The 21153-nt window shown below is 38.1% G+C and overlaps 1 protein-coding gene across 1 annotated transcript in view; it reads left to right on the plus strand.

Moving 5' to 3' along the window:
• SUCLG2 (succinate-CoA ligase GDP-forming subunit beta) overlaps positions 1-21153 on the plus strand; it is a 112913-nt gene that overhangs the window by 43493 nt on the left and 48267 nt on the right. The window contains exons 3-8 of the mRNA XM_033071545.2: positions 6722-6821; positions 6949-7039; positions 13011-13163; positions 14124-14213; positions 16568-16664; positions 19925-20086. Of these exons, the coding sequence (XP_032927436.1) occupies positions 6722-6821; positions 6949-7039; positions 13011-13163; positions 14124-14213; positions 16568-16664; positions 19925-20086 (693 nt within the window). The remainder of the gene's footprint in view (positions 1-6721; positions 6822-6948; positions 7040-13010; positions 13164-14123; positions 14214-16567; positions 16665-19924; positions 20087-21153) is intronic.

Here is a 21153-nt window from a genome sequence, read left to right on the forward strand (position 1 = left end):
AATTCCTACCCAAAGGGAAGTTGGAAACTCAGGTGGTAGGGGTAGCATTAAAACAAGAAGCAACAGTAATAAAACAGGACAGATGAGACCCCAAAAAGGTTTCCCTACTGATGGATCAGCTAGATGTGAGGGGTAAAACCCAAAATCAATCCAAACTGGATCCTTTTAAAGCTTTTCAGGGGAACCCTTGGTTTTGGAAGAAAGGCTCTGAGCTGCAGAGATTTGGGAGAGATTATTTAGAACCTGTACAGGACACTTGAGCATTTGTGGGTTTGCATGAACATTGGTGAGGAAACAAGTAGGAATGGTATGTAGGTGTTCTGGGGTTTGTTGGGATCTTTATAGTTCTTGTGTTATCCAAAATAAGGAGTAATTGCTGTCAGAAAATGTAATGTTTTCTTGTTTTCCCCAAATCTCATATTACAAAAGCAAAATTATTAAGCAGAGTGGGGGAAACCCCTTGCTTTGGGAAAGGAAGCTCTGAATTTACTTCTGGTTTCAGGGAAACAGTGTTAATCATAAATGCTTGGGAGATGGAATTGTTATCCAGTGAGATTCCCAGCCAGTCCTTCATGGAGTAATACTCGAGACAACTGTGATGATGTGGACTAAAGCCTGGATGGTGAAAGCAAAGCTTGAAGCTGCACATGTCCAAACAAAGAAGTGATTTGTCTCAGAGCAGTTTTACTTGGTAAATACATCTTTAGGTTGCCCTCTGCCTCTTTGTAGGGGTGGAGAGTTTGGAGCTGGTTGCAGATTCCTGTGCCTCCTCTGGCTCTTTTGGGATTTGGGGAGGAGGAAGTGCTCCACAAGTTCTGTTCATCAAGCACAACTTAATTGTTGTGCATAGGTCAGACCTTATAAAAGAAAGGCCCTATAAAATCAACCCTTGCTCAGCTGAACTCACAGCTAGCCTGTTGAGTTCCCATGAGAAATTAATTTTAAGAAGAAGAATAAAAATCAGTTTGCATAACAATCTATTCTTGTGAGAAAAACAGGTTGCACCTGCAAAAACAAGAATTCCATCCCATGAGAATCCACAAAGAAAAAAAGTAAACACCTGTGAAAAGAGAGATTCTTAGCACATGCAGACACAAGCACCTTTAACCAATGAACTGAGTGGTAAAGTTACTGACCAGTTGGAGTTAAACGTGATGTCTTTGGAAATGGTAAAAAATGGGCTGGAACATTAAAGTGGGGCTTGGGCTTTTGCCACAGGGACTTTAAAGTGTGCCCATCACTGTTCACTGCTGTTGTTATACTTCATTATTGCACCTAGAGAAGGGTGACCAGCAAAGCTCTTGAAAGCAGGGACTGCAGTGGGCTGGGTGCATCCAAAGTTCCTGTGTGTTTGCATCCTCAGTGTTTGCTCAGTGAGGAGCCAAGGCTTCTCTAAAACCTGGATTTGGCATGTTCTTCCCTTGTGCAGCTCCTGTGACAGTGGGTTACTCTCATCTACTCTGCAGGGTGTGCTGAGCTCATTCTGAGAGATCAGGGAATGTTCCAGGGTCACTTTGCTGCTGATGCAGCACTCACGTTGGATCAGGGGTTTTCAGTGAACCCTTCTTGCTCAGCTGCCTTACACTGGGGTAAAAATACACTGGTGGAATGGTGGAACAGGCTCTGCATTTTTAAAGGAGGCACAGACAATAATTAATTTACACAGAACCCCTGCAGATAGAGAAGCCAGACCACTGAAAGTCGCATGGTGAGACAGAAATTTGATTAGGAATTCATGTGAGACCTCCTCCCTTTGTTCCAAGCTCTAATTCTGTAGTGTGGGAGGTCTTGTCGAAGTAGTCCTGAGCTCTCTCTGTAGAAAGCCTTTTGTTCATAAACAGGGGAGTGTGTGAGACCTGTTCTGTGCAGCCCTACATCGTGTGTTCTTTACAGCAGCTTATTTTTGATAAGCTACACCACATTTTGATGTAATTGTTAACATGCCTAATTTGCAGCCACACAGTCGTATCAATAATAATGGAAAGTTGTTCACAGGTAATAAATTAGCATAGCACATAACCAGCAGAACTCTGCTTCTCAGTATATTGTTTCACGATCAAGAATTCAGTAGTTAAATATACACAGCAGTGGGCTGAGAACAAGCTGTTCATTTTTGCTGCAAGCAGTACCAGTGGACCAGAGTAATCATAGCTCCCAAAAGCAGGACTGATTTTATTGATTTTAAATAGGCTTTCATTATAGCACTGAGCTTATTCCAATTGCAAGGAGTGTCACTGCTGTTTGTATTCACAGTGCTGACTGAGGGAAGGAGAGGTTTTGTTGGATGTAGAGGCTTTTTGTCCCTCAGTGTTCTGTTCTGCCCTGCTGAAACACCTGAATTTATTGTCAAAAAATAAGAAGGCTTTTTTTTTCCCTGTGGTTAAAGTTTTTTTAGAAACATAGAGCCAGACACAGTTCTGAAATTTTCAATTCTGAGTATTTTTCTGAGGAATAAAGGTCTTATTTATTGGCATCTGACATAGGGACCAGCTGTATTTGGGTTCCATTTTTTAAAGGATTCTTTAGAAATCGTGGAATCACTTTGCTTGGAAATGATTGCTAAGATCACCAAGTCCAGCCATTTAACCCAATTGTGCCAGATCCACTTGTCTCTAACACCACACCTGCACCTCTCTCTTTTTCCACAGATTAACGAAAAAAAGGCAAATACAAGAGCTGCTCAGTCTGAGATATTAATGTATTCAGGTTATAATTAGTTAAGAACACATTCTGTTACCAGCAATGCGTCATTAATCTGCATGGAGCAGTTTGCAGCTATTTGTTGCTAAATTAGTGACACTTAAAAGCTGTCGAGTTTTTGTATTGTTTCTGATGATAAAATTATGAATCTGTGACTAAAAATCCACATATGCACACTTAAGAAGCAGGCTGGTTTGTTATTCGGTTTTCTTTGGAGTTTTTGTGTTTTAATTTTACACAAAGCTGGTCACTCAGTGCCCATGCACAGAAGTTGGTTGAAGCCTTAATGCTGTTGAAAATATGCTGTACTTTGTGGTGGTGTAAAGGCATGTTGTTTGTGATAGGTTTTCTTCAAATCTTTTATGTGTGACTACACACTCCTGCTTAAACATTTTTTCCAGTGTTGCTAGAACAGTTGGGAAGGGTATTAATAGAAATTAGTTACACCTTTCTGGTTTTAATGAGTTTAATGCTGGCTTTAGGTGCCTTTTTTTTTTTTTTTCCTTAAACCTACAGGTGAAGGTGAATTACTTCAAATATTCTAGCTAATCCCACATTTTTGTTTTGGCATAGTCTTTCATAATATAATATAGGAATTCAGGCAGGAATAAAGAAAAACTTTGTGTGAGCATTTCTAGAAATCAACTCTTTAAATAAGATGGTGACATTAAGTGAATCAACTTGGTGAGTACTGAATGATCAAGCCTAGTAACTGTAAAAAATTTTACAGAGTTTGGGCAAATAATTGTGGAATTAAATTGCTTCCTGTTGGTTTCCTGCAGGGCATGAAGAACCTGCTGCACTGATTAGTTCTTCAGCTCTAATCTTTACGTGGCTGTGCTCACTTTTGTGCCTGTTTGTTTATGGGTTTGTTAGTTGCTTTTCTGAAGTTACTGTATTGCCTTGATAGTCCTCTAGTGGATTATAAAAATGTAGCCATTAATTCCTTTCTCTAAGTTCATTTGTTGGAGCCCAGTGGAGATAATTGGTGCTCCTGGAACGTGGTGGTTGGGAATGAGGGTGATGATCACTCCCAGAGCTGATACCACCCATCTCTGGCAATAAAAGCTCACATTGTTGGGATGGCTGGAAGCTAAAATTGATTTAATTAAATGCTTACAGCATCTCTTAACAGTGCCATAGATTGTTTATCACAGCAGCTACTGTGATTTTTAGAGTTTGCTTCTGCAGGTTGAAAAGTGATTTATAGTTTTAATTCATCTTAATTTGTGTGCTTAGGAAACATTTGATATAAAACTTTTTGTTGCATTTAAATTTCCTTGTTATCTGCCCTGCAGTGGCATGAGTAATAGGGAGTTTAGAACATGAATATATTGGAATGCATGAAATATTTTCAAAGAGAATGCTTTTAAAGTTCTGAGAGATATATGTCAAATGTTACTGAATGGATAAGCATGTGGAGAAATTTTAGCCTCGAGAAGCTTGGAAATGAAACATTTCTTAGTACAGTATCTGTGTTAAAAATAATAAATAATAATAATAATAATAATAACTACTACTATTACATTAAAGTACAATCCCTGTGTTAAATAGAATATTTGTTTAATGATATTTATTCTATTCTAAGGTACAACTCTTTTTTTGTAGCTTCTGAAATTTATTATACAGGCACTTTGAAATGATGCTGTGTCAGAGCTTGCCCACACCAAAAATTGCTGGACAGCTAAACTTATATATAATAATCTGTAAAATGTTTTTACAACCTAGAAAGCCTGTGTGTGTTTGAATGAAAGTATCTATATCCTCTGTGCCAATTAAACAGTAAATTTGTCAATTTAACAACAAATTCTCATGTTTTATTGATACTTGGATAAGATTATTGTCCAAGGTATGACCTAATTCAAACTGCACTGAAATCAGAGATTTCCACAGGCTGCAGGAGAGGGTGACAATGAGCCTTTCCCAGGCACACCTAAAGATCTGTTAATATTAGGATCTCAGACTTTGCAAAGCACCCAGCACTATTATGATAAATGTGCAAAGTGATAGTAGTTGGTGTTAATAAATATCTTAAGGCACCTGAGCTGTTCATGATTCAGGAATTCTCTGTGATCTGGAGCTGCAGAGATGATGAGTGATGATTTGGTTTGGGGTCCTAGTTTGGAGGACAGGTGTCTGCTGAGAAAGTCAGGAGCTTCTCTTTGAAATGGAGAATGTAAACCCCCTCCCTCCAAATTATTATAATTTTGAAATCAAGGGGCTCTCAGGCAAAAATATGGGAATTAGGAATAACAGCTCTTTTCTAGGGAAATTAAAATAGAAATACAGTACTACAAAGAACAAACCCCAAACCCTGAAAAAGCCAGAGTACAACCTGACACCCGTCAGGCAGGGTGTTGGCAGCAGTCCCATTCCATGGTGGCTGCATCCTCCTGCAGTGACAGATGTGGCTCAGCTGGAGCAGTGCTCCTGTACAAGGTACAGTTTCCCTCCGGAGCTCCAGTGGTAATGTGGAGAAATCCGGTTTTCCTCTGGAGTCCAGTGGAGAAAGGGGCTCCCTTAGTGTCCCAAAACCTCTGTTTTTATCTTGGTAAGAAATGTTGGGCTCTTCCCCCTGGCTGGAGCAACTCCCAATGGGATGCAGTAATTTTATCAGTCCCACAGTGGGACTCAATGGCCATGAGCAGAAAATGACTCGCTGGAGGAAGGATGAGTTGTGAAGAGATAAAGAACAATGCCCTGCCTGGTTTCAATGGATGGCCCATTAGCAGAATATCTCCCATAGAGATAAGGATCACTGCCCCCACCCTCAACAGAGGGTGATAGAATAGACCTGTTATCACACCCTGTATTGTAACCCCAGACATTTGGTTTGGTTGTTTTTCCTTTCCCCTCCCTGTTTGACTCTGTAAGGGTGTCAGAATTGCTTTTGTTTGGAATGTAGGACACGGTGCAATTGCTTTTGTCACTGTCTTGCTGCACTTTTGTGTTACTAAGAGACTGTTATACTCAAATTGCCAAAGATCCAAGTGATGCCTCACAGACAGATGAAATGTTTTCACAGCTCCTGCCCTTGCTCTGCACTCACCTGCCCTTTGGAGATTGGGATTTCTTCTTTAAGAACCACATCCATGCATTTCCTTCCACGTGTTCAGAGCAAGGAATGGAATTTATTTCCCTTGATGAGCATTGTTCTGTTGTGCATTCAAGACAAAATAAGGTCTGATTTATGTTTAAAGACCATGGCAGCGTGTCAGCCACAGAGCTGGGCTGCTTGTGTGGTTTCTTGTGCAGGCCATGTAGCATTAACATCATGGTTCTGATCTCTACAATGACATTTATCCCTCTAATAAGCTGTGTATCCCTTAACTTCCTTGAGCAATTCTTTTTTTTGGGCAAGGTTTCTTTATAGAAATTATGAATTTACTCTTGTTTTATTGCTCACTAGTTATAAACAACTCTTTGTTGTTTTAAGAGTCCAGTCTGGAAATGCTTTTTGGTCTCATACTAATGAGAGGAACGCTGGATTTGTCTTTACAAACAAGCTCTGGGTCTGCTGGTAGATAAGAGCAGCACTGAGAGACAGAAGAAACAATGGGATTGATTGCACTGATTGATGAATGGAAAAAGATATTTGCTTTTACAAACAAACTGTAGAAATGAAACTGGGTATTGGAAGATGAAAGAAACAATGGGGGGCGGGGGGAAAACTATGAATTCTGTAAGAATTGAAAATGGAAAGGGAGGGTTATACATTAGAGGGGAATCCCAGGTATCAGGCATTCCAGAAAGTCTGTGCTTCTCAAGTACCTCAGCCAAAGGGGAAAGAGAGAGGGAAATGGGGCTGGGAAAACAGGATAAAAAGGAGGCTGTGTCCTCCTAAAATTTGAGACCCCAGGGCAATGCTCCATGGCCTCTCCCTTTATTCAAATAAAGCAAAACAAACTCCTCTGTCTCCTTTTTGGACATAAACCTCTAGTGTTTGTGTATTAATTTTCCTGACACTAACAAGCTCAATAATTGACCAACCACAGAATTGCAATCTGTTTTTCCTTTACAGAGGCAAAGGAAATTGTTCTGAAGGCACAGATTCTGGCTGGAGGTAGAGGGAAAGGTATTTTCAATAGTGGATTGAAAGGAGGAGTTCATCTAACTAAAGAGTAAGTACTTTCAATTGAAAAAATATAAATAAACTTCTCCTTGTATAATATTTAGGCTGTTTACAATAGCTATGGACTGTTTCTTTTAATATTTTTCAGTAAACTAACATTTTTCGTTTGTTTGTAGCCCTAAGACTGTTGAACAGCTTGCTAAACAGATGATTGGGTACAATCTGTCAACCAAGCAAACTCCAAAGGATGGTGTGACAGTTAAAAAGGTAAGATTTTGGCCTCTTGAAAGTTGAAAACTGTTCAGCTGCAATTTTGCATTAATAAGCTGGGATGTACAGTATAGATGGTTTTTCAATCCTTCTCCAATTCCTGATTGATTGCATCTAATTGATTAAAAAAATAATAAATGCTACTTCTTCAGTTTGTGTGTACATTTTGTTCATCAATTTTGACATACCCACTCATGGAAAAATAAATTGATTTCTGCAATGTATATTGAAAGGAATCCTTTTTCATAGGCTCATCTTCCATCAAATACATACTAACTGCACTATATATATAACTGATATAACTGCACTATAGCATTAGCTGTACATGCTTATTGACATTCTGCTGACAGAAAGTAGATATATGGTTCCCTTTAGTAATAATATTATCTCTATTTCAGTCACCCTCTGATCTGGGCAAGTGTTAATACAGTGACAGATGAATCACAGAATGTTGAAAAGGATCTTTAAAATTCTCTCAGTCCAACCCCCTGCAATGAGCAGGGGCATCTTCAATCAGATCAGGCAGTTCAGAGCCCCATCCAGCCTGTGCCAGTACCTCACCACCCTTGTTGTAAAAATATTCTTGTATGTAGTCAAAATGTCTTCTTTAGTTTAGAATCACCTTGACTTACTGCAACAAGACTTGCTAAAGAGTTTGTCCCTATCTTTATTGTAAGCCCCCTTTAAGTATTGAAAGGTTTGCATGAGATTTTTTTCTCAATTGAAAAAAGGTGTCTGAACAGTAGGTTCTTTCTACTTGTTGCAGATACAGAATAAAATGTGTTCATGGTAGTTGCTGAGGTACCAAATGAACATGGGAGGTCATTTTCCAATGATGGTGCTGTCTGCAAGGCACCAAGATTCTCTTCAGCATAAATGATTTGCTCTCTATCGGCCTAAAAAAGTGAAGCAAAGATTCAGCAAGATTCTCCTTCAAATTAGTAAAATTCTATGAGTCAGGAAATCCTATCTCTGTTTTTATCTCTTGCTTTGTTTGACTGAGCAAGAATCCTCATACAGGTGAGTAGTCAAGAGCCACACTATATCTGATGCCAGGAAATAATTTGGCATGAGCTGTAGGAGCTGCAGGTCACATTTAATATCCTGTGCACAGCTTGGTGTATTAGCATAGAAGGGGAAGGAACACCTGTCTGGAAAGATCCTGTCTAATGAGGGCTGGAGGAAGGTGTTCAGGCAGCTCTTCTCTTGGGGAGCAAGGAGAGCAGATTACCATCACTCACTCCTCAGGGTTGTTCTTAAAAAGAAATACTATATATTAAAATAGGAGGCTCAGTATTACCATTAAGGCATGGCTGTCAGAGATCCTGCTAATACTAAGGATATAAGAAAGGATAGACCTTTTCCATATTAAGGCACTCTGCTTGGGAAAATTAGTATTGTAAAAGCAACTTTCTTTCATAAGTTCTTTGGTTTTGTTCTTTGGCCCTAGTTGGCTTGCCTTGAATACATCCATACAGAAATTTTTGTCAGAGTGCAAGCCTGTTCATCATTGACACATTCAGTTTTGGAAAAGAAACTTCTCATTTTCTTTGAAATTGATAGAAATGGAAGAAAGATATGAGTGTTGGGGGGGTTTTGACATGAGCTATTCAAAGGATTTATATTAGGATGACTTTTGTGCCATGTAGCTATAGAACATTTCACTTGTGGCTCCTTTCTCCCCCTCCCTGTTGGTGTGAATGAGCAGTGGGCTGGGGCAGAGGTGAACTTTAAGGTGAAGTTTGTACTACTGAACTTCAGATATTTATTTGGTGGTACAGGATTGTGTACAGCCATGAGAGACTGTGTATTTTTCCTTTGCTGTAGAAACTGGTATTTTAATGTTTATTCATGATAAACCAATGTGATGTTTTCCTCTGGGAGAAGCTGATCATCTACTGTCATAGACTTTCATTCTGATTACAGAGTTGGCTTTTAAAAGTATGTTGGCTTTTAACTAGTATGTTTTATATTTTTTGATATTGAGTTCTTGATTCTTACATCTGGCAGAGCACAGAGCTTTAATCTCTTGGCTCAGAGCAGGAGCCATTAATTCATGGAGCCATTCCCAGCTCAGGTGAGACCAAATGGGTTTTCTGCAGGTTTTTGTTCCCTCCCTGCTCCACAGAAAGGCAGGGAGAGCTTGTCCTTCCATGGTCAGACTTTAATCAGGCCGTGTGTGATGCACCAGCAACCTGAGCTGTTTGTCTGCATTCCTAAAGAGGGAAATAAATGGATCTGCTGGAATTTAACCTGAATTTTGCACAGGTAAAATGCCTTCCATCCCACTCCATCGTGATTTTTCTCCCTCATTTTCAACAGCAATTTCCTATTTTTCAATAAAAATGCAGATATTTGATAAGTCCTGATAATGGGGTCCTGTCAGTGTAATGAGTTCCCTGCAGTATGGAAGGGGTTTGGTTCTTGTTTTGATCACGGGATGCTACAGAGAGAAAACCTCATGGGAAAAGGAACCATGAGCCTGTGGGAAAGCACCATTCCCACCTTCCTGCTTCCCTCTAATATTTTTTGTAAATTCATTGGAAAATCCTGTTTTGCATTATTTTAAAAAGGGATGCAAGGTAAGTCCATGGAAGTTTAAAATGCTTGTTGTTAATAAATAAACACAAAAATCAGAATTTAAATAGAAATATTGTTGTGTATCATATCGTTTAAAAAAGCCTGTTTCCACAGTCACTTTGAAATACTTGGAGATAATTTTGTTATTATGTCATTTTTTGTGAGGCAATTTATGAGCTAGTGTCAAGTCAGGGGGTGGAAGTCATGTCCCTTTTACATGTATTTGTTAGGAAGGTATAAAAGGTAGAAAATTTCCACTATTAGAATAATTATGAAACAAAAAATGGTGATTTCAGCTTCTGTGCAACTGCTACATAATTTAAAGTGTGTTTGTGCCCCTTCAGATTGATGTTCCTTAAATTAATAGCAATCTCTTCAATTCCCCCATAACTTGGAACTTGTTCTGTGAGTTTACATAAAATTCTCTTATGGCAGTTTGGAATTTGGAGAGCCTGGCTATCTGTGGTGCCAGTCTTCTCTTATCATGACAACCTGAGAATTCACTACCTGTGTTTTCTCTCCAAGCAGTAACAGAATGAACATTTTGCATATTTGATTCTGTTTTAAAAAAAAAGCTGTTACAGTTACCCTCATGACATTAGATGTGTGACTTAAACTTTTGGGTAACAGTTTGTTACAGAGAAGGAAGGCTTGAAGTTGTCAGGAAGTTTTAATGAAAACTGATTTTCCCCCAGGACATTTTAAATATAAATATGATATGGTAAACAGATAATGATGTGTCATATTCTTTATCAAAAGCAAAACAGACAAAATGTGAGAAGAGTCAACAGTCTGTAGATTCAATTTCACTGTTCTTAACTGTTCATCAATGTGTTTGCATTAGTTCTGTAGTGTGAGTGATAGGCAGACTTAAATGATATTTAAAGACCTGGAACATCAATTTCCCTGGCTTTGCTCTGCATCAAACAGGGAGGGTAGTGAAGGAAAGTTATTTTGTTGGGAGAAATTAGATGTATTTCACAATCTGACAGTTTTTGCTGTAAGGTTGCCTACTGCAAAGTAGACTCTCAGTTTTTGTGAATTAAGACAGGGAAGTATCTGATGATTTTAACATTGTTAATTAGCAACAGTGAGGACAATCACTCTGGCTGGAAGTCACAGCTGAAGATACCTGCTATAATAATGTTAGTTCCACCTGCTGTGCCTGCAAATGTATTCCTCAAAACTTGTTGAGTGTATTCCCATCCTAAGTCTGGCCCTGACCCCGAGCTCTGTGCAAACTGTGGAGCTCTGACAGGATCCAGTAGGACCAGCTGGTTTTATCTGAATTATGTCTAAAGCAACTGACTCACATTTTTCAGATGCATTGATGCAGGATATCTAAGAAGGTGAAAACATGGATGCAGGTAAAAATAGTAGCAAATCAAGGATGCTTTCCCTACCCTTGCTTGTTAATTTGACAAATCTTGGCAGGTAGCCAAGCTGTGTCTCTGAAGTTGTCTTTTAGCATCCCTCTGTAGTAGGCTAAAATAGGCAGATGCTTTTAAGTAGTACAGTAGTTTCTTGCATTCTTGTTTCTCTCCTTCACCCTGGCTTTCTTTCCTTTCCTTTTGAACAGTCACTTATTTGAACTATTCCTTTATGTCCCCCTATGTTGTGTGAATAAAGTGGTGTAAAAGTAGAAGGAAACAAAATTACTATAAAGCAAATTTCTTCCAAGTTGAAAAGACCATAAAGAAATTTCATCTTTCCTTCAATTTTGAGCACTGGTGGCTTTATTTGATTCCTTGTTTCTTACATTTTTTATTTTTTTCTCTCTTGTCCAATACCTACTGCCTGGCAGAAAGTCCCTACATTCTTTCTTATGTACTCTGGAATAGGCTGTCAAAATGCAACTTGGGTGAAAGTATAGTGCATCTTTCTTGTTTATAGCCCTTGAACTATGAAAACCCCAGGAATACTCATTTGATGGAGCACCTTGTGCCAGGTAGGCAGAGTTTTAAGGCTGCAGGTATAAAAATGCCTCTTGGATCTGCTGACTGAGAGAAGGAATTTCTCCTGGTGGTATATTCAGTGATGGTCACTGTCTGCAGTCATTGTTCAAAACTGTCACTTCATAAACAGGCCATGTCAGAAAGATGTTGCCACTTAATCCTTCTTAGTTATTTAATATTTGGGAAGTGATTTTCCTGATTTCTACCACTTCCATTGAAAGGTGGGCAATAGTGGCTCTCTTAAGGAAGAATGTAATGCTAATTAAATTGCAAAGGTGGCTGCTTCACTTTCAGATTGAAAAGCAAGACTGTAGTGCAGAGCAGATCTACAGTCTTTGCAACTTTGATTATGGCATCTGTTATGATCACAGGCAACAATTATTAATGATGATATGCAGATCCTTTCCTAAAATTAAGAATATTTTTGGAAATTTAGTATTCTTATAGCAGAACAGTTTTGTGAGTCCTTTGCAAGTGTAAAACTACTCAGTCTCTGAAATTGCTTCAGTAGCTGTTGTTAACTATTGCAAAAATGGACAGGTCAGGTGAGGAGGAAGGAACAATCATTGTAATACTAAAATGGAAAGGACCTTGTCTTGTTTTTGGGAGGAAGGAAAAATTGCAGCAAAGACTTTATATGGGCCAGTTTCTGTCACTTTTAATGTATTGCTTTTAGATTCCAAATGTGGGATTTGAATCATCTTTCTGTTTGTGCTGTGGTGTCTGTCAGATACTGGTATAAAATGGCTCTGTATTTTATAGTAATAAATAGAGAGTAGTAGCTTTTTTGGAGAAATAAATATCCGTGTTTCTGGATAATGCCAGTATCTGAAGGACACACACCTGTTTGACTCTCTAAACTGAAAGTAAAAAGCTGGATGGCAGAATTACCTGTAAACCCATTTTCTTAGGAAATACTTGAGCAGGGCAGGAATTCAGTGTAGAGATTTGGTCAGAATAAGGGAGAGAACTTAATCCTGAGGGTTTGCTGCTGAGGAACAGCACTGCTGTGAGATGCATCCAAAAGCCAACGTGCCAGTCCTTCTATTTGTGATCTGCACAGACTCAGCTCTTCCAGAAACAAGAATTGTTGTCTTGATAATCAAGAATTATCCCAAATTATTGGGATAAAGGGGTAATATAGAGGTCTACAGTATGGACACAGCAGCAGCTCTTGGAAAAACCCCAGCACTGAGGTGTTCCTGGTTCACATTGCTCACTGCATCCCCAGTGAGAAGAGCAGCATTGGAGGAATCTCTTAGTTCAGGAGAGAGCATTTCTTGGGAAAAGGTCACAGAGTTGTAGTACTGCAGTCAAAACAGTGAAACCAATGGTTTTTTTCAGGATAGCAAATATCCAACTGGTGTATTTTAAGGCAAAGCAGAAGGACCAGTCAGAGCCATTGATGTTTTCTTCCCTCTGTCCATTTCTAGGTGATGGTTGCAGAAGCACTGGATATTTCCAGGGAAACATACTTTGCAATTCTGATGGACAGAGCCTGCAATGGACCTGTCATGGTTGGCAGCCCACAGGGTGGTGTGGACATAGAAGAAGTTGCAGTAACTAGCCCAGAACTTATCTTTAAGGTATTGAAATAATGTTTTACAATAACAATTTTCCTTGCAGGTTATCCAAAAGAATATTTTACCCCTTTCTCCTCCCATTTTTAGTTCTTCCATGTAAAAAGGAGACAGGAAGAACCATAAAAATACTGTTTAATCAAATACAGGATCATACCTGTCATCTAGTAAATGAAGCACATTTAACATCTGATTTTACTAGAATTTTTCAATTAGAAAAAGATCTTAAATCTGGCTGTTATGTGATATGTTAAACTTCATATCTGAAATGTTTTATGACTGAGTTTCACTTTCAGGAAGGTATAGAGTTTTTTCACAAGTGGGCTGGTGCCAATATATTTATTGCTTCTGTGACTGTTTTTCTCTAATTGACAGAGTTGTTAATTATTTTTTTGTACCTGCAAGACTTTTGCATCTGAAATACAACTGTTGTAATTACTTTCTTAATGATGACTGCACTGAAGTATTTTTTAAGTTACTGTGGCAATATAATGAGTAGACAAGCTATTCAGCTGAAAAAATAATTGATACAATCAAGTATAATTATTCAAGAAATTGTGAAAATATTTAATGTGCATTTAAAAATTATATAAACTTCACAGTGTTGCTGGGCAGTGACACTCATTGCCTTGAAAATATTCCAGAATATGTCATAAAAATTAACAGACTAAATATTCGTCAATGCCATCTGTACAGTAATTAAAAGTGAAAACTGGTGTCACATTGTCTTGTCAGCGTGCCACCCTGAAGAATTATATATTTTTTGGAAGGACTGTTTCATAGTCAGTGTGGTAATTATAACATCCCCTATAGGCAGCTGCTATATCCTCAGTCTCGGGGAGCCTTGGCAAACAGCCAGGCTTTAATTACTAATTTGCACGTGTACACTAAATGTTTTCCTTTTGAAGTGATAAACCTCCATTCTGATGGAATATTTAGTTCTATTTATGCATGTTACTGTTGCAGGAGGAAATTGATATTTTTGAAGGCATAAAGGATCATCAGGCGTTGCAGATGGCAAAAAATTTGGGATTCCAAGGACCTTTGCAGCAGAAGGTAACTTGACTCTGCTCCCTGGGTTTAGGCTGAAGTCTTTTTAGCCCAGTTCTATGTTAAATGTTTTCCAAAAGGCCAAGTGTCCATTAAATCATTTTTGACATTCTAAATACTAAATTGCACCTTTGTAATTGTCATTAGGCTTTAGCATTTTGAATAAGCTACTTCTAGTTTTAATTCAGGAGTCCCTGGTCTGTGAACAGTTGATGGCAGCATGCTGTCCCACCCTGTGGGATTCCTTTGCTGTCATTGGAATTCCACTGGAGATCCATGAATGGCATGGGTAGAGCTTTGGAAACTGTAGTGTTTTGGGTACATGGGTAGTGTTTTGGAAAATTTGCCCTTAACATAGGGGAGAAATAAAAGAGTATCTGGCTTTGTGATTGAAACCTTTTAAATTTTTTTTATTCTTCAACTGAAAAACAAGAGGCTGCCAGCATGGTGTATTTTCAGTATCTCTTTTCTATAGATATGTATATGTTGCATGTATATATTTGCTTTTATGTATCATTTTGGAGAAAAAGAAGAGAGCTCATTTCAGCTGGCCTGGTTCTTTTCTGTAGTATCAAACTGTCATTTTTGTAGAACTCCTTTATTTTTAATTCAGTAGTTTTAATTATTTTCTATCCTAACATGCAATTAACAAATGCATAATGATTAAGTTGATTAACACACATTTGAAGATTTAGCTGTATATGTAATGAGGAGGAATGATTATGTAGAACCTTTCAACCCTTGAAGAGTTCTGGTACTTAATTAACAGCAAATATGTATGGACTTTTAAACAACACATTTAAATAATGCTGCAGGAATGCATTTCTTTCCTCATGCTGGCAACTAAAAGGAATTTACTGAAGCATAAGGACGTAGTTTTTATCCAGACAAATCCTAGTATTTACTTATACATTCTCTAGTTCTAGGCTGGGATTTTCTGCTTGGAGAGGCTCAGTTCTTACAGACCCTGAGAAAAAAGCGTTGCCATTAAGCTGATTCAGAGAGGTGCTGAAAGATGGAGCAGCCCTGAATGAAAGTGAAGTGATTCTGGTGTTCTGGTGCAGTTGCAGCAGAAGGATTGTGGCAGCAGCAGCTTTCAGGTGGCCCAGAGTCAGTGTGGGGTTCATGGTGGGGCTGCGTCCCCAGTGCCACTGCTGAGCCTCACCCTGTGCTCTGGGGCCAGCCTGAGGGTTTGTGCCAAGGAAGCTGCTGCACATTTACAACTGATACATTTTTTTTTTCTTTAAGTAAAATCCACTTGGAATGCTTCAACTGATAACTCTTGAGCAGGGAGGGCATCCTGAGCAATTTGTGCTGCTTCCCAGCTGAGACTCTGAAGAATCTTGTCACAGAATCCCAGAGTGGTTTGGGTTGGAAGGGACCTTAAAGACCCTCCAGCTTCATCCACCTGCCCTGGTCAGGGGTATCTCCCACTCAGTCAGTCACCCAAAGCTCCATCCAGCCCAGCCTTGAACACTTCCATGGAGACTCCACAACCTCTCTGGGCAAAAATGGGATTGGGGTTGAGTCTTTCCAGTTGTAATGTTTTCTTTTGTATGACTGACCTTGTGCTTTCTTTATTCTAATTCATTTTACTTACCAGGAGAGGTGCCAAGTATTTTTGGGTTGTGCACTTCAGTTAGCTGATCAGTAATGAGAGGAAAAAAATTGAGTGGTTTCTTTATTAGTGCACTTCATGTGCAAACTTATTTCAGCTAATAGGTTCACAGTGTGTAATGAACCAAAGGGATTTTTTAATACACGTTCATGTTGCTGTTTTTAAGTAGTTCTATTAGTGGAAAAAAGAACAAAAGGCTTGGAAATTAGTAGTCAGTGGTGGTGCTTTCAGCCACAGAACCAGGCATGGAGATAGATGGTGAGGGGTAATAGGGAACAAGAGAGTATCTTGTAATGAGTGAACAAGCTTCAGATCTAAGTTCCTCAAGAAAATATTTCAGACTGAAGCAGGAAGGAGAAATAGATATTTTTTCTGAAGTCACCAGAGTGCACAAACTACTTTGTGGTTTCTGACTTTAGACTGATTAACGTGAATGCAACTCAGATCTTGGTGTACCAGAGAATGCTTCATTATTCTGGTGCCTAGCAGTCACTTCCCCAATTAAACTTGTCATAGTAATTGCACTGCCTGTTTTGTAGAAAATCTCCAGTTCATATAGTCTTATAACAATGTAAGAAACTATATGAATATGGTTAAGAAAACAGAAATAAAAGCAGTCATTATCTAGAATTACTGTGCAATGTGATATATTAAAAATTACTGGTAATGGTTTACCTTTGCCTTGAACACATGAACTTCTATTTTTCTGTGTGGTAATTATAAATCATTTGATCGCATTTAGGCAGCAGATCAAATTAAGAAGCTGTATAATCTTTTCTTGAAAATTGATGCCACTCAGGTTGAAGTCAATCCCTTTGGTGAAACTCCAGAAGGGCAAGGTAAGAAACTGAAGGAAACAAATGAATGTATTATAATTCTTTATTTATGCAAACTATAAATTAAATTGCATAGAAGGATGTAGCAGCAGCTTTGCATTAATTCCATTTTGTAATGTAATTTAAACAACATTCATAAATATTCCCTTGGCAGATTTTATATTTCAATACCTTTTGTTGTTTCATTCAAATACTGGAAGTATTGGCTTTACATGTTCTGCTTGGTGAGAGACAGCAACACTTTCTGCTCCTCTACTCGTGTACAAAGTTGGGGTTTTCTTGATTTTGTTTTGTGGAGTTTTTTGAGTGTGTGTTAATGTTGCTAGAATTACTGAGATTGCATGGAAAGAAACTTCTTCTCTTATGTTTGCACTCATATGGGTAATTTAAATTTTATAGTGCATGTCTATGAGAGCAGAGGACAAATTTCAGCTGAAACAGAAACTTTCTTCCTTTGGGAAGAAAAAGGGTCTCTGATCTTCCTGCACCATGACTACAGGGCTGAGGAGGTGTAGGGTAAAACTAAGGAGCTGAATTAGCTTTCACCTCATTATAATACTGGTATTCCAGCTGAAACCTCTCCTTCCATTTGTCATTCTTGTCCAAGTAACTTGGACAAAGGTGAAGAGGGGAGGAACTAAAGGTGCCTGTGGGTGATTGAAATATGGTGAGGCTGATCCAGGGGGATCACAGTTACCTCCTCATTGTTCCATTTCACTGAGGTGCTGAAGACTTATTGGGGAAATTGGTGTGCAAGTAGAGGCAAGTGAGGGAGAGGACAGTAAATTATGAGAGGAAATAAAATGTGGTCCTTAAAGACTGCAAAGAACCGTGGTGGTCCTGGCTTTGCATCCTTGCTGGAGTTCTAGGACGTGGCTCTGTGCAAATAAAGATTTGGATAAGTTACCAAATGAGCCCTTCTGGAATGGCTGTGCATATTTAGTGAGAAGGGCTCAGTCTGAGGGATGTTAGGAGTTCCTGTGCTGTTTTCTCCAAGGTTTTTCCAATGTGTTTTGCATTCAGGAAGCTGAGGAGCAGAAACAGAGAGGGTTTCACACTTTGAAAGACACCTTGCACTGGACTCTTCCTGTGCTTATTCCTTTTATGCTAGCAGTTTCTCCATCTGAAATGTCTTAAAGAAGAATAAAGATAAAACAACGTTTGAGTAGATTAATGCAGCTCTTCCTATTGATAAAATATAAGTCCTTGTATGAAACCCATTATTCTTGTCAAAGTAATGGAGAAGGTGGATTTATTTCTTGCTGTGTTTTCTGTTTATCACTTGTCTGGATTTCCATCAGGTTGTATGTATTTCCTTGTTTAATATCCTAACAAATTCTTTGTTAAGACTAGTGGGTCAGAGGTCTGAAACTTCCCTTTTTTGTTTGTTTTTTGTTTTGTTTGCTCTCAGTGTAAACTTGAATTGGCAGATGACAAAAATCCTACATTGCTTACAAAAACAACAGGAGTACTTCATGAATACAAGGGTTGGAGCATTCTTTGATATTTGTTTGGAAGAAAAATCCATTTGTATAATCTATCGTGCATGTAACAATATGCTTTTATAGTGAAAATGGTTTGATAAATATTAATACATGTTTTTGCTGCTACTTTGTACAGCATGGCCTTTGTTAAAGATGAATGTTCTGTAGAAATGGGTTTCTATTAATGTGACATGGAGGATGTTTGTGTGTAAGGTAAACAGAGCTCTGAAACTGCAGTTGTACTCTAGCTCTATGTGGGTTTAGCAATTTAAGCACCTGAAAGCTTGAAGAAGAAAAATTGTCTTATTTCATTGCTAAAAAAAAATAATTAAAGCAGCTCTAGTGCATTAGAAGCATGTTAGGAGCTGCAGGTATTTCTGCTTTTGGCACATTCCCACATGATGATTGGCCAGGTAAGATCTCGACTCTTCCAAGAGATTTATTGTACACACTCATGACCAATTTTCTAAAACTTCAGTCACTGAAGTGAAAGTCAAATATTAAAAAAATAAATTTAAAAAACCAAACAACACCAAAAAACCAAAACAAGAAAATCCAATGCAAATCAAGATATACAGCTGAGACTCTGCTACTTGTGTAAATGTTTCGTTTGCTGTTTCCTTTGCTACTTTTTCCTAAGTTAAGAAACTGTATATTAAACAGAGTTATATTTCCACCAAACAAGATTGTGTGTTTTGCTATTTTAATTGATGAGTATCTATAGCAAAGACTAAAATTGTCCTCTTAATTGTCATTGACCTCCAGATGTGTGCAGTGCTCATGGACACGTGCACATGTACCATGGACGTGTCCCAATGGCAATGTGAATAAAAAACACCAGCAGATAGAAAAACTATTAGATTTTTATGGACACAGCATTTAAAGGCACTTAAATTTGATTGGTTTGCCTTGAGAAATCAATTATGCTTAAGTCAGTAATTATAATCTGAACATAGTACAAGGGAAATTACTTGCAAAGTAATATGATAAGTGTATAGCCTTACATTTACTTAGAACATTTTAATCTAATGAGGCATTTGCCTATGCAAACCCATAGAAATAATGAGTCAGAAAATAGCACTCTACAGGCATTGCTGTTGCTGGTGTGTTTATGTGAATATTGTGGCTGCTAGCCAGTCCTTTGTACCTTTTATTTAATGTAGTCAGATTTAGCAACTTCTTAATTTGTTTTTGCAACCACAGTGGATGTTGATATTGATGGGAAGGTTTTTATTTACTTTATTAATTTTCTTTAAAAGTAATCTTTTGGTCATTTTTAACATATTTGGCTTCAGGTTTTTTGAGCTCTTTAATGAAATAATGCATGTATAGTTAATAAAATCAGAAATTCAAAATACAGCTAAGGAAAGCATTTTGTTTTGCTCAACTCTGAATTACTACATGTTACCACACCTGGTTTTGGGTTGGTGTTACCTGTTTATTGTTTATATTATTTCAAAATATGGAAGGCAAACTCTCCTGTGTCATTGCTGCAGCCCACCTGTCCAAATCACAAAAACTCATAACATACAGAAACTTTATTTGTAGCAAACACAGAAGATCTTCCTGTGTGGTGTGGAGATCTTGCTGTCCCTTTTCTCAAAAGAGGATTTATAGAAAACTCTCCTTTCCTGCTAGAACCTCAGCTGCTCCTATGCTGGAGCAGCATCATTCCCAAAACAGTTCCCCTGGCTGCTGGAGTAACTGCAGTGTTTCAGAAGCTCTGGCTGGCTCTAAACTCTAAATTCCTGGGTGTTGTTGTTTCATTTTCTCCTCCAGTTGTTTGCTTTGATGCCAAGATAAACTTCGATGACAACGCAGAATTTAGGCAAAAGGAAATATTTGCCATGGATGACAAGTCTGAAAGTGAGCCCATAGAGAATGAAGCTGCCAAATATGACTTAAAATATATAGGACTGGATGGAAACATTGCTTGCTTTGGTAAGAACAAATACATCCAAAAGACATTTGAAAACAAATTTACACTTGTTCAGTGTATAGACTTTGTTCACATCTGGCATTCAGGCCACCCCTGACAGAATTTCTGTCTGTGAGTATTTCTGCAGTTTTGTCTGTCCTTCCACAAGTTCTTCATGAATGAAATTAAAATTGTGTGGAAACAGCACACAGGCAGGGCAGGAGTGCCAGAGATAAGGCAGGCTAAGCAGTTTCAGTTTCTGAGTTTTTAACCTGATTGATATTTTCAGTAATTAAAACAAGAAAAGTCATCAAAACCTAATCATTAATTTTAAAAAAATAAGGGTGTGTTACTTAAAAGATACTTGAAAAGTATGTTTATATAAATGTGACATTCCTAGTTAGAATTGAATATTGGATTCCATTTCCCTTTAAGGAAAGCTGCTAAAGAATCTGCTTGGAAATGGCAGGTTTTTTATTTTCCTGAAGTTTCTGTACAACAGAAATTACTCTACTGTTTAGCAGAGATAAGTAGAAAATTCAGCTGTGGTCTAAATAATTTTCATTTTGTACAAATTCTTTTAGCTAATACAACATTTTGTTATTAATCTAATTGAATTAGGTATTTTTTTTCAACTTGGTGAGAAAATGCCCAGCCTTTATATTGGCTCAGATGTGTATTCCAAACACAAATCTAGGAGATTCTGATAATGTGTTACAGTTGATTCAGTAAGTGACAGTGAGACTTCAATCTCAATTTTAAAACAAACAAACAAACAAACAAACAAACAAACAAAAGATTCCAAACCCCAAATGATAATTGCCAACACGATGCTATTTTTTTTAGTGGTCTGTGTTCTGGTGACACTGGAGCCTTTGTCCAACAGGAACAACATAAAGGGGACACATAATTCTCACCACTTTTCCCAGTTTAGATCTTCCCACCCATGGAAATGCTTTTAGACTAGTGCAGATCTAAAATAAAAGGCAATTTCAGGAACATCTGAGGTCTGTCCCCAAAACTGAGCTGTGATGCAGTAATACAAAGCATCCACTGCTGTCAGAGTGATGGGAGAGCAGCTTAAAGAGTC

The sequence above is a fragment of the Catharus ustulatus genome, chromosome 13, assembly GCF_009819885.2.
Source record: "Catharus ustulatus isolate bCatUst1 chromosome 13, bCatUst1.pri.v2, whole genome shotgun sequence".
Lineage (NCBI taxonomy): Eukaryota > Metazoa > Chordata > Aves > Passeriformes > Turdidae > Catharus > Catharus ustulatus.